The sequence below is a fragment of the Chinchilla lanigera genome, unplaced genomic scaffold, assembly GCF_000276665.1.
Source record: "Chinchilla lanigera isolate Chin_1 unplaced genomic scaffold, ChiLan1.0 scaffold00009, whole genome shotgun sequence".
Lineage (NCBI taxonomy): Eukaryota > Metazoa > Chordata > Mammalia > Rodentia > Chinchillidae > Chinchilla > Chinchilla lanigera.
This window is the reverse complement of record NW_004955410.1, coordinates 12,718,426-12,739,658: the sequence shown is the minus strand read 5'-3', so window position 1 is coordinate 12,739,658 and position 21,233 is coordinate 12,718,426. Positions and strand designations below refer to the sequence as shown.

General features: G+C 36.5%; 1 protein-coding gene across 2 annotated transcripts in view; it reads left to right on the top strand.

The window, feature by feature from the left end:
• Pnpla8 (patatin-like phospholipase domain containing 8) overlaps positions 1-21,233 on the top strand; it is a 38,362-nt gene that overhangs the window by 13,775 nt on the left and 3,354 nt on the right. For both annotated transcript variants that reach the window (XM_005377305.2, XM_005377306.2), the window contains exons 5-9: positions 2,712-2,806; positions 6,859-7,030; positions 9,466-9,523; positions 12,093-12,287; positions 17,911-18,106. In XM_005377305.2, the coding sequence (XP_005377362.1) occupies positions 2,712-2,806; positions 6,859-7,030; positions 9,466-9,523; positions 12,093-12,287; positions 17,911-18,106 (716 nt within the window). The remainder of the gene's footprint in view (positions 1-2,711; positions 2,807-6,858; positions 7,031-9,465; positions 9,524-12,092; positions 12,288-17,910; positions 18,107-21,233) is intronic.

The following is a 21,233-nucleotide window of genomic DNA, read 5'->3' as shown; positions in this document are numbered from 1 at the left end:
TTTACAGTGTGATACCAATGTGAAAGAAGGATTGACTGATGAGAAGATGCTATTTAAAAGTCCAGGAACAGGACACTAAAGTACTAGAATGGTGGTGATGGGAACTTTTCAGGAGGAGGAAACGATACACACCATTTTTTTTTTAAGAAATAGGGAGACTGGATATGCTAGAACTAGGTTGAGATCCTTCTAAGTATAACCTCGATGGGTGACTGGGGCAGAATGACAGAGACAGAAGGTGAATGGCTTTGGGAAAGGGTCTTGCTTTAGGCATGTTGCATGTAAGGTTACATGCTTCTGCACAGAAATGGCCAAAAAGCCGGTGTCGTAGGGAAGAATTTGGTGGCTGTTTCTTAGGGAAGTGAAATAATTCCAAGAAGATCTGCATCACCCATGATTATATAAAATGGTAATGAATTGTAGAAAAGCCTTCTAGTTAATAGAATCAGTTCCATGTGACGAGCACAGAGAAAGTGGTAGTTAAACGAGTAAGGAGCAGGAAAAGTCCTCCTTTGCATTCCAGAGGAGGAAAAAATCACATGGAAAAACAAAAACATTTTATTGTGTAGTAATGAGAACTGTGGAAAAAAATAAAGCAAATTAAAAGAGTAGAGCCTACTAGTGGTATTTTTTTTTCTTTTTTGTCTTTTCTTCCGGTACCAGGAATCGAACTCATGACCTTGCGCTTGCCAGGCAGGCACTTTGCTACTGAGCTAAATCCCCAGCCCCTTAATAGTGGTATTTTAAAGAAGGGTCCTGACTGATTTTTTTTAAGAAGTAAGAAATTAAGTATAGATCTGAAAGAATATTGAAGAACATCCAGATAGCTAAAGTGAGAGAGGTATGGTGAAAAGACATTTGGGCCTCATAAATATTTGATCTTATAGGAGAAGGGTTTTATTAGTCATAGAGGGAAGAAATTAGTGAAGAAATTAAGGGAAGCGTAGGAGTATGTTAGGATGAAGGTAAGTTGGGATCAGTGATCCTCTAGTGGAGGCAGTGTTGTCACATAGAGGGTGCTTGGCATTGTATGGAAGCGGTTTTTGTTGTCACACTGGAGGCCCTCTGCTCACATCTCATTTGAAGGGCACATTTGCTGCTGAACGCCCTCTAACACATAGAGCATTTCCCCAAAGAAAGCAAAGCGTTAGCCAGCCAGAGCGTCAGAGGCGCGGCTGTTGAGGGAGTGCAGGTTAGGGAAGTATGAACAGGCAGCCAGAGGGGGAGGTTTGTGTGGGAGGCAGTAAGGTCTGAGGGCTTTGAGTAAAAGAAACCAATAATGTGCCTGTGTGTATATGTGTGTGACAACCTTGTAGTACAGCGTTGTGCAAATAGCAGCCTGGCAAGTATGAAGAGATTATATATATTCATTTTGAATTCATTTATGAATACTTCATTTTTAAATAAGTTTTTCCCCTGATTATGTAAGTGGTTAGAAAAACTTGGGTGAAGAAAAAAGAAAAAAAAACATAGCTAAAAGCTTCAAGATTATTTTAATATTTTCATCAAATGTTTTCCATGTGATGTGTACAGAAAAGAGGTCACACTGTTAAATATGTTTTATTTGGTATTGTCTTTAATTCTTTATGTATCACCTTGAATTAATGTTTCGTTTTCATAAGGCACATTATTCTCAAATTCACATTCTTTGTCACCATAAAAAAATCAGTCCTTAGTTTTTCTACTTTAACCTTAGAATACTTCTTGGTGACTTCCTGTGAGCAGTGACAAGATATAATTTAAATTCTGAATTTTGCTTTGTGGCACCAAAGTAACACTGTGTTCTAGAACTGACCTGCCTCACTCTTTGGGGGTGGAAATAGAAGTTTTCTTTGTTTGCTCTTTATCTCCCAGTGTTAAGAATTGAAAACTGTGTGACATGTGCTCCTTCTGCCTGTTAGTGACAAATTTTTTTCCAAGTGTAAGGGTGAAGGATTTCACAGTTTCATAAAAAATATAAGCAAGGAAAAAAAAAAAGAATCATCCCCACAATGCACCCTACCCTTCCAGGACTTTCCATCTTCTCACATTTCTTCATGAAGCGATTTACTACCCTTGACAGAGTTCCAGAAATTATCAGTCAGCAGCATTAATGAATATGCCTAGTGTCTTACCTTTATTAAGTTTTTAGAAATGACCAAGTAGGAACTTAAATACCTGACTAGTAAAATATACAAAACACTATATATAGAAGCAGAGATAACCAACTGTATTGATAAGAGAAGAAACCAATGAACGTCATCCCAAAGCTAATGAGAAGTTTTAAATGTTTTCTAGAGTTGAGTTTGTTTGTTTCGAGATAGGGTCTCACTGTACGGTTCAGGCTGGCCTTGAACTACACGTAGCCCAAGCAGGGCACAACCGTCCTCCTGCCTGAGCCTCCTGAGTGCTGAGATGGCAGTGTGCAGCATCATGCCTGGCTGGAGTTGAGATGTTTTTTAAAAACGTATCAGCACGTTGCTGCATTAGTATTTTTAAAGATACTAATACAAATTTTTAAATGTGCTGCCATTGTACAGATTTTATATCCTTTAGGTTCTAGATTTTCAACAGTGAGTCTCAATTTTGGTGAGGCAGTGGTAATTTATATTATTAGTTTTCATGTTAGCATATAAGGTACACAAGCAATTTATAGCATTGTTCGATTCAGTAACTTGAATTAATATTCCTTGAGACAGGAATTCCCACTTTGCATTTAATCTTTTCTACAGGGGTGTGGTTGCTCTTCAGACACTGCGGAAATTAGTTGAACTAACTCAGAAGCCAGTTCATCAGCTCTTTGATTACATTTGTGGTGTAAGCACAGGTAACTATTAGCAACACAGAAGTCGTGCATTCTCGCAGCACGTTAAGGAAAAGAACATTAAGCGGTTGGATTTAATATCCAGGGTCATTCTCTGAAATGATGGATATTGCATGTATTTATGATAATCCTTTGATTTGCTTAATGAATTTTTAAAAATGTTTGTTATGATTAACATTCAGAAATTGATTTTATGTGCTTTTATAGTATATTTTCAGTGAGCCAGGGCAAATTACTGTTGTAAGACAAATTACTGTTGTTTTATGGAATTGTCATGGTAAAAAGAGTGATGAAATACAAGGAAGATAAGTACTCACTGTATTTAACCAATAGAAAATCAAAGATAAGATCTTACTCCTCTGTGAGAGGTGTCTCTCAATGAGGAAATTGCTTTATGCATGATTTTTAGATGGTTGTTTGAAACCAGAATTTAAATCCATAAATTTGAGAATTGTGTTTTTAGAAAGCTACTTTTACATATTGCTAGTGGTATAATAAGATATTGTTTTTATGAAAAGAATTGGCAATTTAGTGTGATTGTTACTTTGAATTTTACTGTTTGACCTGATAATTTCTCATTTCTGTTAGTTTACACTTCATAGATTTTTTTTTTTTATGGAGAAAAGATAAAACAAAATTTCATAACAGAATAATAGAGTAACAATAGTTAATACATTACTTGTTGTTATCTTTAAAGTAGTTGCTCAGGGTACAAGATACAGGCATATAAATTTCTCCAAATCTATATTAGCTCAAACCTTTTTAATGCATTTTGAGACACTAATAGTATAACTGACTTGCACTTTTTTCCCTTTTCCCTACTGTCCTTTCCCTTTTCACCAATCTAGTTCCTTTTTTCTTTTTAACAATTTCCTGCCATTTCACAGTATCTATTGAACATTTTAGCACCTATTTACTCTTTCAGTTTCTCACACCAGGGAGACAATATGGTGTTTACACATGTGAGTCTGATTTATTTCACTTAGGAGTATGGTCTCAAGTTGGCATCCATTTACCTATAAAAGTGTCAAGTTTATCCTTATTTATGGCTCAGTAGTATTCCACTATATGAAATTACCACATCTTTTTTATCCATTCCTCAGTTGATGAGCATCTAGGTTATTTCCAGGATTTAGCTATGAGAAATTGTGTATCTATAAACATGGGTGCACATATATCGCTGTGGTATGATGTTTTCAGTTCTTCTGGGAAGATACTTAGCAGGAGAATAGCTGGGTGGAATGGGACCTCTAGTCCTAGTTTTTTGAGGAATCTCCACACTGATTTCCACAATGGTTGTACCAGTCTACACTCATACCAACTGTAGAGAAGAGTTCTTTTCACCCTACAGCCCTGCCAGCAGTGGTTATTGGTTGATTTCTTGATGATACTTATTTCTGGGGTGAGATGGAATCTCATTGTTGTTTTAAGTTGCATCTCTCAAATGACCAATGATGTTGAACATTTTTTCATATATTTACATTTGTATTTCTTCATCTGAGAAGTGTATATTCATCTCAGATGCCCACTTTTTATTGGGTCTTTGAATTTGAGGGATCTTATTTTTTTTGACTCTTTATATGTTCTACATGTCCTTTGTCTGAGGGACAATTGGCTAAAATATTTTCCCACTCAGTGGGTTTTCCTTTCACTTTGTTGGTGACAGTTGGCTAAAATTGTTGGGGACAATTGGCTAAAATATTTTCCCACTCTGGATTGTCTTTTCACTCTATTGGTGATTTCTTTTGCTTTGCAAAAGCTTTTTAATAAGGTGAGACCCCAGTTGTTATTCTTTGAAGTATTTCACTTCATAAATTTTATACCTTTTTCTCATTCTTTTAAATTACAATAGTAGTTGTCTAGTTTGTAGTAGTTCACTACAAACAAAATCAAGTGATTTCTCTACATCATTTTGAACATGACAGATACTACCAAAAGGCATGTTAATTGAATGGGAACAATTACAGGGATGATCTAAAAACCTGAGTAATCCCTTGGTGTGAGGAATCATAAAACACTACTTTCCTAGGATAGAAAATGTTGGGTTAAAGTAAGAACATATTTCTTTACAGAGGATCCTCAGCAATTTTAGCATATTGAAAATGTGACTCTCAAAATAAGAACATGATAAATAGATCCCAAATTGATTTAACTCTGGAAACTTCTTATAAGAGACAGTTCCCATGACTATAATGCTCTTTGGAAATATTACTATGATCATGTCTCTTATATTTGGAATGGTCCTGGGAACATTTAAACGTGTTAGAAGCTAACCTCTTACTTTGGCTCTATTGTTAGTGAAAGCTCAGTAAAGAGAATCTCAACTCATTCATTTATGATGTAAAGGTTTAGGTTATGTACTATGTACATTTCTGTATTAAAATATATCATTTTTGTTGTTTTATTTATACTAATGTGAACTTGTATGATAATATTTTTCCTTTTTTCTTTTTTATATTCCATATTTGTTTGCACCTGTGATCTTTGTAAAGTTAGTACAGTATATTATTAGTTTAAAGGTGTAATAGCTTGCTAGTAATAAGATTAATTCATGTTTTTAAATATCTATGCACCTTTGTAGTTGTTCCATTTAAAAAGAAATTAACTTATTTGCAAGTTGTGATGATAGTTAGAAAAATCTATGCAAATTAAAAAATAATTTCTAATGTATGGTTAAGCTGTAACATATTTTTAAAACATAACTTGTCTGATCTTTTACTGATATACCAATTATAGTAAAATGAATTAAACATTGAGACTGCATTATGGTAGTGATTTCTCGTTTTTCCTTTGTGATTTGCTGCAGTCCCAGGTTAGGCGGTAATAATGAGCATGTCTTTGCCCTGTCCTCTGAGCTCTCCAGGCCCCAAAGCTTTCTCTTTTCTTTCCTTCAGGGTTAGGCCAATTAGACACACTAGGTGGCAGTGTGTCCTCCCAATTGCAGCTAGTAGATGAGCTCTTTATTTAAAAGGACATCCCAGAGTAACTAATTTCTTTAATTACATTGGTTCTAGGACCAACCTGAAGTAGTAATTGCTTAATAAATCGGTGAGTTTTCAATATACTCTATTCAATTACTAAAATTAAGTAATTTATTAATGTTAGGCCATTATCTACCATGATCTCTATCTTATATATTATTTAATTTAGTGTAAGCAACATTTTAAAATATTTTAAAAGTGTTATTTATTATTATTATCATCATCATCATGATGTTGGTTAGTTTCTTTTTTTTTTTTGGTTTTGGTTTTGGTTTTGGTTTTGGTTTTGGTTTTGGTTTTGGTTTTTCTCTGGTACCGGGAACTGAACTTACGACCTTGCGCTTGCCAGGCAGGCACTTTGCCGCTGAGCTAAATCCCCAGCCCCTTCATCATCATCATCATGTTGGGGTAGCATTTATAAATACATTTTTGGAACCCAGGAAAATTTTGTGCTTGTTCTAGGTCAGTATAATGGACTGATGCATTTTAGTTATTATTTTTCTTTCTTCTTTTTATTTTTTATTAATGCATTTTAGTTATTATTTTTTTCTTCTTTTTATTTTTATTATTTCTTCTTTTTATTATTTTATTAGTACATAATGTTTATGTTCCTTGTGTGGAGTTGGTATGTGTACATAGCACGCCTTAATTTCTTTTTTCATTCCCTTTCTTTTTTTTTTTTTTTTTTTTCTGGTACTGGGAATTGAACTCATGACTTTGCGCTTGCCAGGCAGGCGCTGTGCTGCTGAGCTAAATCCCCAGCCCCAATTCATTCCCTTTCCTTCTCCTCCCTGTCCCCTCACTAATGTTAAGTAAGCATACACAAGCTTAAATATCACGTGGTTTCTGTCATATGAGAAACCCACATTATAAAGAAAGGCTAAATGAAGAGATAGCAGTAGGTGGGGAGATAGATCTTTATCCCCTTTTTATAGATGGAAAATGGGACTATGAGAAATTAAGTAATCTGTCCCAGTTGAGATAGCTCGAATTTAAGCCAGGTCAGTGACTCAGAAGATCTTATAAGTGCAAGTAACATCAATGCCAATACAAACTAACAATTCTTTCTTTCAGGTGCCGTATTAGCTTTCATGTTGGGATTGTTTCATATGCCTTTGGATGAATGTGAAGAACTTTATCGAAAATTAGGATCAGATGTATTTTCACAAAATGTCATTGTTGGCACAGTCAAAATGAGTTGGAGCCATGCATTTTATGACAGTCAAACATGGGAAAAGATTCTTAAGTAAGTTATGATTGTTCTTTTTAAAAATGTTCTCCTTAGCTGGACATGGTGGCATACACAGCTGTAATCCCAGCACTCAGGAGGCTGCGGCAGGAGAATTACTATGAGTTGAAGGCCAGCCTGGACTACATAGTGAGACCCTGTCTGAAAAAAAACAAAACAAAAAAAGTTCTTACTACTTTTTTTTTTTTTTTTTTTTTTGGTCTTTCTAAGACAACGTCTCTGTGCAGTTCAGGCTGGCCTTGAGCTCACTTTGTAGCCCACGCTGTCTCGAACTCAACGATCCTCCTGCCTCAGCCTCCTGAGTGCTGGGATTACAGGTGTGCACCACCACGCCTGGCTAAACATAGAAATTTAAAATCAGCTGTGATCCTATTACTCCGACCTGTAGATCTTGCAGTATATCTCCTGGTTTTGCCTTGACTGTATGCACTTGTAATTATGTTTTATGTAGCCAAAATTTTATTGTAGTTGTAAATTTATATCCTTTCCCTTTTATCCAACTTTGTAAAAAGCTCGTGACATATTTTTAAAGACTGTACTACATTCCACTGGTGGTACTGTACTTCTGTAACGATTTCCATTTAGGATATTTGCAGACATTTACATTTTTCTTAAGTTTTTGTGTTTGTGAACAGTGCTGTGATAGGAAACTTTAGATTTCTGTGCACATTTCAGAATATGCCAATATTGATAAGATGCATATTTATTGGTTCAAATATTCATATCTTTTTAAAATAATTATCATAGAAATAGAAAATATATAAAAAAGACAATGGAAGTAATCTTTAATCCCACTAGGAACGAAACCACTATTAAACTGGCATGGTGGCGCATCCTGGTAATCCCAGCACTAGGGAGGCTGAGGCAGAAGGATTGCTGTGAGTTCAAGGACAGCTGGGGACTACAAAGTGAGTTCAAGGCCAGCCTGACCTGCATAGTTAGGCTCTGTCTCAAAAAGAGCAAAAACAAAACAACAACAACAACAAAAAACACTCTGAACATTTCTGTCTACAATTTCCTGCAAAGAAATGAGTGTGTATGTGTTGTGTTTACATAATCATTTACTTTAAACATTGGGGTGATAATGTATATGTAGTTTGGTATCCTGCATTTTAATTTGGAGTTTATTACAAATTATCTCTTATTTCATTAATATTTTTATTTTTTTTTGTTTTTTGTTTTTTTTTTTGGTTTTTCTCCGGTACCGGGAACCGAACTCAGGACCTTGCGCTTGCCAGGCAGGCGCTTTTGCCGCTGAGCTAAATCCCCAGCCCCTCATTAATATTTTTAAAACATGTTTTAAATTTTTTTGTTTGTTTTTGAGGCAGGGTCTCACTGTGTAGTGCAGACTGGCTTTGAACTCACTTGTATAGCCCAGGCTGGCCTCAAATTCGTGGTGATCCTCCTACCTCAGAACATGTTTTAATGATTGTCTGCTATCCTGTTTTATAAATGTGCTGATTTTTTCTGAAGAGAAGAGGTTGAGGAGGCAAGAATCTTGTCTCTTGGAAAACAATGCTTGAGTATTTTATACTGATACTTAGAGAAGCTTATAAAGGATAGATCACTGAGCAGTTTGTAAATATTACCTTTATGTGAAATCCATTAAATTCTAGTTGAAAAACATGACTATTGTGTGAAAGTGGCACTAGGAAAATGGCTTTACTCACTAGAAAGCTTGGTAAAACAATAGTCTTTATGTTCAGGGAAAAATACTTTTTAAAATTGAAATAAAAGCTTCAAAAAAAAAAGAAATAAAAGCTTCATTAAAATTAAATTCCTTATAATGCTGTTGTAAAAACTACCGTGCAAGAACAATTTCTGGACTGTTGCAGCAGTTCAAATGCCAACTCAGATGATGATAAAAACAGTTTTTTGATGACATTGACTCTATACCTACATGCTCTCCATGGCCTCCCAGTACCTACATGTACTTGTATGTCACACACATTTAATGTCTGAGTGTCTTGACCTGGTTTTTAGGTAACCTTAGTCTGTGCACACTTTTGCAGTCTTAACAAAACTTGTTCTTCCTGTCAGTAGGACCCCGAAAACAGTAGCTTTATTCTGCTTTTATTTCTTTGCCCTATATATATGCCAGCTCTCAGTATATTTCCTTGCTATCTTTTCTTGTGTTTCTCAAACTACAAGTACACTTCTATACATCTTTTTTGGTTACTGCAGCCTGTGTTGATTGATCCACCTCAGAACCATAGACATTTGCAGTTGGAGGTAGAGATCAATCAATAACTACATATTGTTTCACATGAATTAATTGGATTATAAGACCCTTAGAGGAGATTACTATTTTTTTTGTCCCTTATAGCACTTTGACACAGCTATTGGGAGCAGTTACTACACAGTGTATGCTCCCCGATGGTTAAGAGAGAAAATAATTTTGATATAATTTTTTTTCTTCTCATTTAATAAAGGGATAGAATGGGCTCTGCACTAATGATCGAAACAGCAAGAAACCCTGCGTGTCCTAAGGTATGTGAAGTCTCTTAAATGTAGCATTTAGAAGAAGATCTGGCAAAGGTGCTCACTCCCAGGACCTTTTTGTTGAGAACAAGTCTTAACCAATAGATTTTATTAATTCCTTTACATAAAGTGTCATTCTGTGAATGTATGGGATGTGATGAGTAGATCTTTTCTCTGTCCAGTAAAAAATACCACAGAAGTTTAAGAACAGAAAAGTCTGGAACTAAATATGGAGAAGAATTATTTTATCATAATTATTTTAATGAAATCTAGTAATTTAAGAACCATTACTACATTTCTTCCCCTAGGTTTTTCTTTCTTTCTTTCTTTTTTGTCTTTTTGAGACAAGGTCTCACTATGCAGTTCAGGCTGACCTTGAGCTCACTTTGTAGCCCAGGCTGGCCTCAAACTTGCAACGATTCTCCTGCCTCAGCCTCCTGAGTGCTAGGATAACAGGCATGTGCCACCATGCCCGGCTTTTCCCCTAGGTTTTTTTTTGTTTTTTGTTTTTTGTTTTTTTGGTTTTTCTCTGGTACCGGGAACCGAACTCACGACCTTGCGCTTGCCAGGCAGGCGCTTTTTGCCGCTGAGCTAAATCCCCAGCCCCTCCCCTAGGTTTTTAAAGAGAAATTTCAGGTGCCATCTATCTATCTATCTATCTATATAGTATTCATGTACAAGTAGAATCCCAATTTTAAAGATATGTCTCAGTGTGACTTCATTCTTTTAAAACCTGATTATCTGAGTACTGTCTGAGTTCTATTTTTTTAGGGTAATACTTATTTGCTTGAGGAATATAATTTCTGTGCCTAGGAATCTCATGTATCTTGTATTTATTCTTGGATGACACACTGGTAATGAACAATCAAATACAACTGGCATTTTCTTTTTGTTTCTTCGGTTGTTTTTTTTTTTTTTTTTGAGACAGGGTCTCTCTATGTAGTTCAGACCGGCTTTGAACTCACTATGTGTTTTTTTTTTTTTAATTTTGTTTTTTGTTTTTTTTACACAAGGTGCCACTATATAGTCCAGGCTGGCCTCAAACTCACTGTGTAGCCCAGGTTGGCTTTGAACTCAAAGTGATCCTCCTCTCTCAGCCTCCTGAGTGCTGGGATTACAGGCCTGTGCCACTCGCCCGGCTAAGTGGTATTTTCATGCTTTCATTCATTCTGTACATTTTAACTGTGCACCCACTGTGGGAGCACTGTGCTAGGCACGTTGGATGCGTAGTGAGCAAATGCAGCAATGGAGTTTACAGCCCTGTAAGCCGATGTAGCCACTGACACAGTAGTCACACAGATGAGACAGGGCTCCCCAAAGTAAGTACCGAGGAGCGCTTGGAAAGCACGTATTGAAGAAACACACGAAAACGCTGCTCTGTGAGAATCACTGAAGGCTGTGAGTAGGAACATTGCTGCCAGAGGGGCGGAGGGAATGGCCTGTGCAGGAGGCATCATGGAGAATTCCAGGAACTGAAAGAGCTTCGAAGACTGGAGTCCAAGGATCCCAGGGCAGCACGTGGTGTGAGGCTGAGCAGTGGGCGGATCCCGCTACGCACGGCCTCACAGGCCATGGTAATGGGTGACTTAGCTGTTTCTTGGAGAGGACCCTAGGATGTACTGTTTACCTCGTGTTTGTTTCCCTGTATCTCCTGGACTCTGTCTCCTTGCTTGCTTCCAAGTTGTGGAAGTTACCACCTTTAAATAAAAGAATATTGTGAGTATGGGGAAATTTTGGTCAGAAAGTACTTCCTCGTCATCCAATGTATGAGAGCAATATCCCGTACATTTTAATCCAGTTTTATCTGTATTCTGTACCAATTATCTAAAGACCTGGATTTAATGTTTGACGAACTCTTCTCCAGAGTGGCCTAGGGATGGAAATGAATAACTTGCAGGAATTTAGCATATGACCTTTGTTCATTAAATGCAAGACAAACTGGTCCATAGTAGGACTTGGCACAGGATGCTGAAAACTTTGGCCTGCTTACTTTTTTGCCTCTTAAGCTCATATTACAAATCATAATAAATAATAGCACATTTTATTTAAACCCAGTGGACAGCAAAATCTGACACCTGGAATGAATGATGGATGTTAAAGTTTCTTGATAAAAATTGTCTAGCTACCAACTTCTAATATCTATGATTTAAGATCACTAAGAGTTTGCATAGTATCATGTTTTAGCTAGAATAGAATCACTATACTTTAAAATAACATGGAAACAAAAGACTAACTTGAAAATGATGCATGTATTATGAAAGTACTTGTAGAAATTGTGAAAATGCATATATTATTCATCTTTAAGTAGTTTTTATTACTACTATGTTAAAAAGATCTAGAAATATATGTGTCTTTTAAATAAAATTATGTAATCAAATATATCTTTATTGTCTTTTTCCAATATACTTCTCGGAATTACCACTAGCCTTATATGTATTTGCCATGAAAATACCTGTGTTACACCTTGATTTTGTTGGAGAGCTGAAGATTGTCTATTCATACTGCTAAATAGTATTTAATTTCTGCAGATCCTAAATATTGCTGTTACAGTGGTATTGTTTATTTTTTCATTTTCTAGGTGGCTGCTGTAAGTACCGTAGTAAACAGAGGGATAACACCAAAAGCTTTTGTGTTCAGAAACTATGGTCATTTTCCTGGAATCAACTCTCATTATTTGGGAGGGTGTCAATATAAAATGTGGCAGGCCATTAGAGCCTCATCTGCTGCCCCGGGCTACTTTGCAGAATATGCGTTGGGAAATGATCTTCATCAAGTAAGTAGACTTACATGGCTGTTCTTTTAAATTTTATGTGACTAAGAATCAGCTGTTATTAAATGTCCATCAACTTGACAAGGATCAATCAAGGAGACTTCTTCAGTGTTAATACTGTATGTCCAGAAATACGCAATTCAAAGCTGGGAATGGTGGTACACATCTGTAATCCCTACACTTTGGGAGACTGAATCAGGAAGATTGCAGGTTCAGCCCCAGCCTGGACAATTTAGCAACTTAGTGAGATCCCATCACAAAATAAAAAATAAAAAGCACTGGAGATGTACCTTAGTGCAAAGGCCTAGTTTTTATTGATGAAAAAATGAGATAATATGTGATTAGCTTCACATGATAAAATCTAAAAATGGCCAAGCATGGTGGAGCATGCCTGTAATCCTATCACTTGGGAGGCTGAAGTAAGAGGGTCAGTGGGAGTTTGAGACCAGCCTGGGCTGCATAGTGAGTTCAAAGCTAGCCTGAACTACATAAGGAGACCCTGTCTTAAAAACAAAAAAAACCCTGAAAATGCAAATCATTCTCTGAAAATGCAGAACCCAGTCTGCTTGACAGCATAGTTGGAGATAGTATAATAAAATAATAGTAAACACTCACTAAGTTGTGTGCCATACACTTACTTCATGCTTTGCATGTGTTTTCTCATTTAGTCATTGCTACTCATGAGACAGAACTATTTCCATCTTACGCTTCAGAAATTGGAATCTTAAAGTTAAGTAGGGGAAGTACTTAGGTGGAGTCTCAGCTGTTAAGGGACAACTAGGATGCTATCTGTAATTATCCTGTTGAAAATTTATGGTTAAATTATCTTTAAAATCAGATATTATTCTGATAATTCTTTTCTATTCTATAAACTCATTCACTTAACATTTTTTCTCTGTCAAGTTTTTCCCACTATTCATAGAAATTTTAATTCATAACTAACATTAATTGATAAAATCAATAAAGCTTTTGAGCTGATAGTTTTTATGGGATGTCCCAATTAAAATTAGTTTCATTTGATGGAACCAGTAAGTTTAATTTTCTAATCACCAAAGTATGTGTGCTGTCTATTCTTGGGATTCAAATATCTGTTGTGAAAAAAATCTAATATTATTGACAAGGACTTTCATATGGCATTCAAAGCTCATAAATAGACCTGTATAAGGTGTGTATCAGGTATATAAACATCAAAACTTTCTCATGGGTAATTTTACTTTACATGTCTCAGTGGTTAAACAACTAAAATATTTTATCAGCTTTATTTGCTTCTATGTTTTGATAGAATAGTGTAGCTTTGATCTAAAATGCTACGGTCAGCTATCCCATTTTCTTTTCTTTGTAAAAGCAATGTCATAATCTTTGTAGTGAAGAGATTAAAATAGGATTCGTTTTATCATTGGAATCATTTGAGACTTTTTACTTCGCCAGATCAGTCCTTGTTGAATTATGCAGGGTACTTCCCCTTGTTGCCTCTTTTCTTTTTCTCCCCCGTCCTCAGGGAGAAAAGTGCTGGCTGTTGATTTACTCATTTTTGTTTAGGCACAGAAACTTGTTGTTTTTGGCGGGTGACAAAGGGTCTCCACGTTATATTGAAAAGTAAATCCTAATTAATATCACTCACGTGATTTACGTAAAAGAAAATACACATAATTTTATAGTATCTTAAGCTTTTTATTCCTTACCATAGACATTGTTCATCATTGTCTTTCAGTTTTTTACAATTTTTAACTTGTATTTAATACAGTTTTAATCTGCTAGAGATACTAACTATTGCTTTCCTAAATCTAAGAATTATATAGTAGTTTTAGTGTAAATGTCACATTTTCATAAAATTTTGACAAAACTGAATAAGCATGCCTCGTTGTAAACCCATGCTTCTTCCTGTTTATAAAATCTAATTTAATGATCAAAAAGTTCATTTGAATATGTAGCTTCCTGTCTTTAACAACTTCTTGCTGCTATTCTTATTTTATTCTGGCCATGTCATAAATGGAGAAATAATTTAGACTATGTATTTAAAGTAAAATATTTAAGGTTCATAAAGTATAACTTTAAGGTGCATGTCCTGCTACAAACTTGCAGTTATGCCAAATAACAGGGAACTTTTCAAGTAGTAAGTAACTGCATTTCAGGACCAATCATTTGCACACTTCAAAAGAAGTTAATTTCATTTGTTCTACATTCTTTTTTTTTTTTTTGTCTTTTGAGACAGGGTCTCGCTATGTAGTTCAGGCTAGCCTGAGCTCACTTTGTAGCTAAGGCTGGTCTCGAACTTGCAATGATCCTCCTGTCTCAGCCTCCCAAGTGCTGGGATTATAGGTGTGCGCCACCACGCCTGGCTCTATATTCCTTATTTAAGAGGAAGTATTTTTAAAACTTAATTCAGTCCTATTGAAGATGTATATGTACATAAAACAAACCCAAGTAATTCAGTGGTACCTTTTCCACTTTATATATGTAGGCTAGTGATATTTCTTTTCATGCTTAGCCACTTTTATATTAATGATCATAAATCTTGCAAATTCTTTTGAGCTGTAGACTAAAATAACTTCTATATAAATTGTATGTAAAGGATGGAAAAGGATATATGTAAGTCAGTGGTCTCCAGAAAAATTGGCTCATTTAACTTAATAAGAATCTTCAAATAGGATCTGGAGTTCAAAGAACCTATTTCAGCATTTGTCTCATGATAAAGTCTGTTCTTCTAAGATTTGAGGGAGAAGAAATGGCTATTTTTTTCCTCTCAGAAGTCAGCTGAAAAGATTGATGAGAATTTCTAAAGTATGAACAACTTGAATGCTTAGCTAGAAAACATTCAAGCAAAATTTCTGCCTCTTTCTAATCCTTTGAAGTTGCCAAGGTTAGCACTAAAATACAGTACTTACTACAACTTTTTCATCCTAAATCCTTTGAATAATTATATTCAGTTACTTCTAGTCTCATTTCAAAATTCTATTTTCACTGTCATGTCTAACATGTGTCTTATTTCAAGTTACTTCATATCTTTTTTAGAGCTAGGTAGAACATAAATTATAGTTCAATATTCCGAGCAGTTACTGAAAGTAGTGCTATAATTAAGGGGTATGAATAGATGGATAGGAATGTGTCATTTGCCTTTGGCTATAAAAAGAACTTTATTACAGTACTTACAAGGCATATTATGTGTCCTAGAAAATTGGGAAGTAGGAGGAATTCTTTAATTAGCTTCCAGTCACTGCCCCTTACTCAAGTAGTGGCATAAAATTTATCTTGAGGTGATACTTTTGACACAGAATTATCCCATCTTTTTTAACCTCTCCATCTCCCAAATTAAATTGTTCATTCCGTCTTTGGAGAAAGAATCTGATAAGTTGTTCCTTGGTAAAGATCTTTCAGGAGATAGAATCTGGGGCCTTGTATATGCTCCGCACATGAGTTACGCTCCAGTCCCTTACGTTAAAGGTTTAGATGACTGGGTCTGAGATATTATTTCTCTTAGCCTTTGTTTACATTTCAAAAGGTTATGTTCAGAGTTTCAGATCCATTAACCTTAAAAAATATGAATTTCATATAAATAGTACAGTTAAAGTATACTTTTTAACAGAGCCTGTCCAGAACCTACCAAATTATCCTTGTATCAGGCCACAACTAATTATTTTTTTATATAACCAGGTTGTAAAACTTACATGAAGGATAGAGGAATTAAAATAGCTAAAACAAATTCTTGAAACAGAAAGACATGGTTGGAGGAATCATAAACCCAGTTTTAAAAAGCTTACTACACAGGTACAGTCATCATGACAGTGTTGTGTTTACGTGAAGATAGAATATAGATACATGGAACAGAACAGGGAGTCAAGAAATGGGCCTACATGTACATACATGGTCTTTGATCTTGGCAGAGATGCAAAAGCAGCCAGTGGAGTAAGTAAAGGTAGTCTTTTCAGCAGATTCCATTGGAACAGTTGGTTGTATCTTGGTCTCTCTTTCTTTCCCTTTTTCTCTCTCTCTCTGCCTTCTTTTCTGTCCTGCACGCAGACATACAGCAGAAAAATTGACTTCACCTCACACCTTATATGCAGAGATTATTCAAAGTGGATATAGTTCTGAATGCAACAGAAAGCTATGAAACTTCTAAAAGAAAATAGAAGGGAAAACTTTATGGCCTTGGTTTTTGTTTTTTTTTGGTACCATGGATCGAACCCAGGACCTTGCGCTTGCCAGGCAGGCGCTTGTGCCACTGAGCTATATCCCCATGGCCTTGGGTTATGTGAAGATTTCTTATAATTATACTGAAGTCATCCATAAAAGAAAATAACTGATAAATTGAACTTCATCAAAATTAAAACCTTTTGCTCTTCAGAGATACTGCCAAGAGAATTAAGAGACAAGCTACACACAGGAAGAAAATGCAAGATATGCATAGATTTAACAAAGGAAATATATCCAGGGTATTTATGGAAACTATTAAAACAACCTGAGTAGTCACTTAAACTCTGCTTAGGGTTTTGGTTTTGGTTTGGTTTTATCTTGTTTTGCTTTGAGATACTGGAAATTAAACCAAGGGCCTTTGCACTAAAGCTTCATCCCCAGTCCTTTTTTCATTCTGAGACAGGGTCTCACTAAAGTCCCCACATTGCCCAGTCTGGTTGAACTTTAAGTGTAGCCACCATACCTGGCTACATTTAAACTATCTTAAATCAGATAATAGTTCTCTGGCTTTTAAATCAAACATATAATATTAATAATGTAGTATGTTTTAATATTTAACATTTATTTAATATACATTCTCTTGTAGTTTGACTCTAATTTTAAATACTTTTGTTTTTATAGTACTCATGAGCAAATTTTACCTTTATTTCTGAATTCTTGAAAATAATGTTTTGTGGGTTTTTTTGTCTTTTTGAGACAGGGTCTCGCTATGCAGTTCAGGCTGGCCTTGAGCTCACTTTGTAGCCCAGGCTGGTCTTGAACTCTCAGGGATCCTCCTGCCTCAGCCTCCTGAGTGCTGGGATTACAGTCATGCACCACCATGCCCAGCTAATGTTGATTATTGACTAATGTTTAGAAATATAAAATTTGACCTACTTTATTTAGGTTATAACTGCATTGTCATTGATACGTATTGTTGTATATGTATTGTAATGTATATGTCATTGATATGTATTGTTAGTGAAATTTTAATTTAGAATTTAGTGTGTATTGTTAGTGAACTTTTAGTTTAAAATGTGTTTATATTTGACTTGTGAGAGAAATGGTTGTCACTGTTTAGTTAGAAGCAGAGCTCTTTTCTATTCACTTTATTAATATATTAACTACTAAATAAAGATAATTTATCTTTCAAAAAGTAGCTCAGTTTATTTTGAGCCAAATAGGCAAAGCAATCAAGAATTTGTTAAAAATAGAAAAGCAAGCTTTAATACAAAATTTCCTCAGGCTACAAGGTTTTCAGCTTTTGTAGCTATAGATAATAAAGTTAATTCACTTTAAAAGAATGTCTTGTTTTTAAATAATTTTTGTTTGGCTTAATTTGTTGCTCAATTTTCCCTCTAAGTAAGTGTCCAATTCCTTAAAATAGTTTTTGTTCTTCGTATTCATAACATACAATTTCACTTTTAAGAGCCCTTTTTAAAACTTATTTCTGTAGGATGGAGGCTTGCTTCTGAATAACCCTTCTGCATTAGCAATGCATGAGTGTAAATGTCTTTGGCCAGATGTCCCGCTAGAGTGCATCGTGTCCCTGGGCACAGGACGCTACGAGAGTGACGTGAAGAACAACGCGACCTACACGAGCTTGAAAACCAAACTCTCTAACGTCATCAACAGCGCGACAGACACCGAAGGTCCGTTTGTCAGGGACACTGCAGTTTAGAATGCTGAGGTTATGGTAGAATATGCTGCAGGGAAGTGCAGAAGAGTTGTGGGTGTTGGAAGCACGCGGAGGCAGTGTGTTATGGCCCCTTTCCTCTCCCTTTTCGTGTTGGGTGATCATAGAGACCACTAGCAGCGGGCACTGCCTTTGCCTGCTTAGACCTGGGGGGTGACTAAAGCAGGGACAGCACAAAAGCGTCAGTGGAGGGTCTTACACAGTTAAGAGAGAGGAAAACAACAAAAGGACTCAGGTTGGTTCAACGGTGTGTATAGTAACTGTGAGAGAGAGTGCAGTACTTAACGGCATCACGTTATTAGTAATGTGGAGGCAAACTGCAATCAGAGTAAGTTGTTATTTCCTTTGTTGTTTGTTTTGTTTTGTTTTAGTTTTTTTTTTTTTTTTTTGGTCTTTTTTTGAGACAGGGTCTCGATATGCAGTTCAGACTGGCCTTGAGCTCACTTTGTAGCCCAGGCTGGTCTTGAACTCGCAAGGATCCTCCTGCCTCAGCCTCCTGAGTGCTGGGATTACAGGCATGCGCCACCATGCGCGGCTTTGTTTTAGTTTTCTGAGGCAGGGTCTTGCTATATAGTTCAGACTGACCTTGAACTTACTTTGTAGCCCAAGCAGACCTCAAATTCACAGTGATCCTCCTGCCTCAGTTTCCTGAGTGCTGACATTAGAGACACGTACCACCTCACCTGGCCTTGCTTTCATTCTCACTGCCCTATGATCTAGTCTTCTTGCTATAAAGGCTGAAGAGATCCATTTAAAATGTAAGTCTAATCATTCCTTCCCTTCTCAAAACCCTCTAGGCTCCTGTCACATGGAACAAAATGTAAAAACCTGATAGACTGAAATTTATCAGACCCTAGAAGACCTAGTCTTTGAATATATATTTTTCTGGGCAATACAGTGACACACTATCGTAGAATAAAAAAATAGGGCTGGGGATGTAGCTCAGTGGCAGAATACCACGGTATTTGATTCCCAGTACCACATACACACAAAAAGTGGCAAGGACTGTGGGATAAGCGTGTGTGAGGCAAGGGGGAGTATTTTGAGAGGGACTAAGGGCAGTGTGTCTTTAAGTACAATAAAACTAAATTGCAATTTTCTGAGCATACATCATACATCTTCATCAAAGCTAACATGAAACTGTTCCTGTGTTTGTATCATTAGAGTGTAAATACCCTGAGGCAGCATTTCTTGTTTCTTTAAAATCCATGTGGTTGGCTCTTTTTACTTTTTTCATGCTGGGACAGTGTGTCACTGCACTGCCCTGCCCAGGAAGGACCTGCGATCCTCTTGCCTGAGTGCAGCGGCTACGGGTGTGCGCCACAACACCTAGCGTCCTGCTTTCTGAACCAGCTCTTCTTTCTTGTCTTTAATCAAAGCATTTCATGGTCATTTTGATTTTGGGAAGCCACCTAGTGCAGAGCTGGCGGATGAGGACACACTGATGCTTTCACAAGCCTGCCTTCTGCCGGATGGCGCTTGGCAGCAGTTTTCACCTCGTAAAGACTCTCACGAAAGGGTTCTTTTGTTCTTCCAAAACTGCGTCAGAAAGTGACAAGAATGATGCAATAAGTGTGTTTGAAGCAAGGGAGAGTATTTTGAAGGGGTAAATAATGATGTAACTTATGGTGATCAGTTTCTATTTTTTTTTTTTTTTTTCTGGTAGCGGGAATCGAACTCACGACCTTGCGCTTGCCAGGCAGACGCTGTGCCGCTGAGCTAAATCCCCAGCCCCGGTGATCAGTTTTTAAATTTTAAACATTCACCGCATATTTTGATCATTCCTTATAGTAAGAACTATATTGAGGAATCCCTTGTAACTACTAATTGAAGGTTGCTTTGGGCCACAGAGACAGCAGTTCCACATGGTTCAGTCTAGCCTATTACTCGTTACTAGTTCAATGGTAAATGCATACAGTTAGGGCTGTGACTTAAGGTGAAGGAGAAGACTTGCATCTGATGAGGGTTGACTTTATCTAGGGTTCCTAAACTTTACAGCAATAACAGAATAGAGATACAGGGTTAGAAGGAGAAACAAAATCATTTTTTTGGAAAGAGGAGAGAAATAAGGAGATATCTGTATAACCGGTTTTTTTGTGTGAAAGCTGTAGTAGCCAGAGGTCTGTAATGGCAAAAATATAAAAGAAATTGGTATGCACTCAGAAAAATTTTTTGTTATTAAAAATGCAGCAGCTGCAGGGACTTTAGCTAATCACTAATCAATTAGCAAACACATAAAGGAGTTTAACTAGAATTTACTTTTAGAAGTGTTGAATTCTTTTTTTCTTTCTTTCTTTTTTTTTTTTTGGTCTTTTTGAGACAGGGTCTCACTATGCATTTCAGGCTGGCCTTAAGCTCACTTTGTAGCTCAGGCTGGCTTCGGACTCACAACAGTCCTCCTGCCTCAGCCTCCTGAGTGCTGGGATTATAGGCATGCACCACCATGCCCAGCTAGATGTGTTGAATTCTAATAATCTTTTTTTTTATTTTTAAGTTTGTAACCACAGACTATCAAAATTTTCCTTAGGGGTGTGAATTAGCACTTCCTTCTGTAAATCATGGCAGTATTCTGTTTAATACTCCATGCTTCTGTGAGTATTTTGGATTTTCTTCTAGTAATTAACAACAGAATTAAACCAGGAGGAGTCAGAAAGAGAGAGGAGTGGCAGGTTGCTCAGTGGGATCTTTGCTCATTTTCCTCCTTATTATAAAACCAAATTTGAGGCCATGTCTTTTTACTCTTTAATTTACCTTTCGAGAAATATGGGGAAAAGTTTTTTTAAATGGTCCCCGTTTTGTAAAATACAACCTACAGCGATGTTTAGGGACAGACCTTGAGTTAACCATGCACCATGTCTCTTCCAGATCTTTCTTGTGTACTTTTTGGACAGCATCTTGTTCGGTCCTCCACTCGGGAGCAGCCATACCTGTCCTCCTAATGGTGCCCTAAATTTCCCAGAGTCTGATAATACTAATCAACCCATTTTTATGCAGTCCGAATCAACCTCAGTTTTCCTGAGGTGAGGCCAGAGACCCACCCCAGTTTTCCTGAGGTCAGGCTATATCCTAAGCCCCATGCCCCC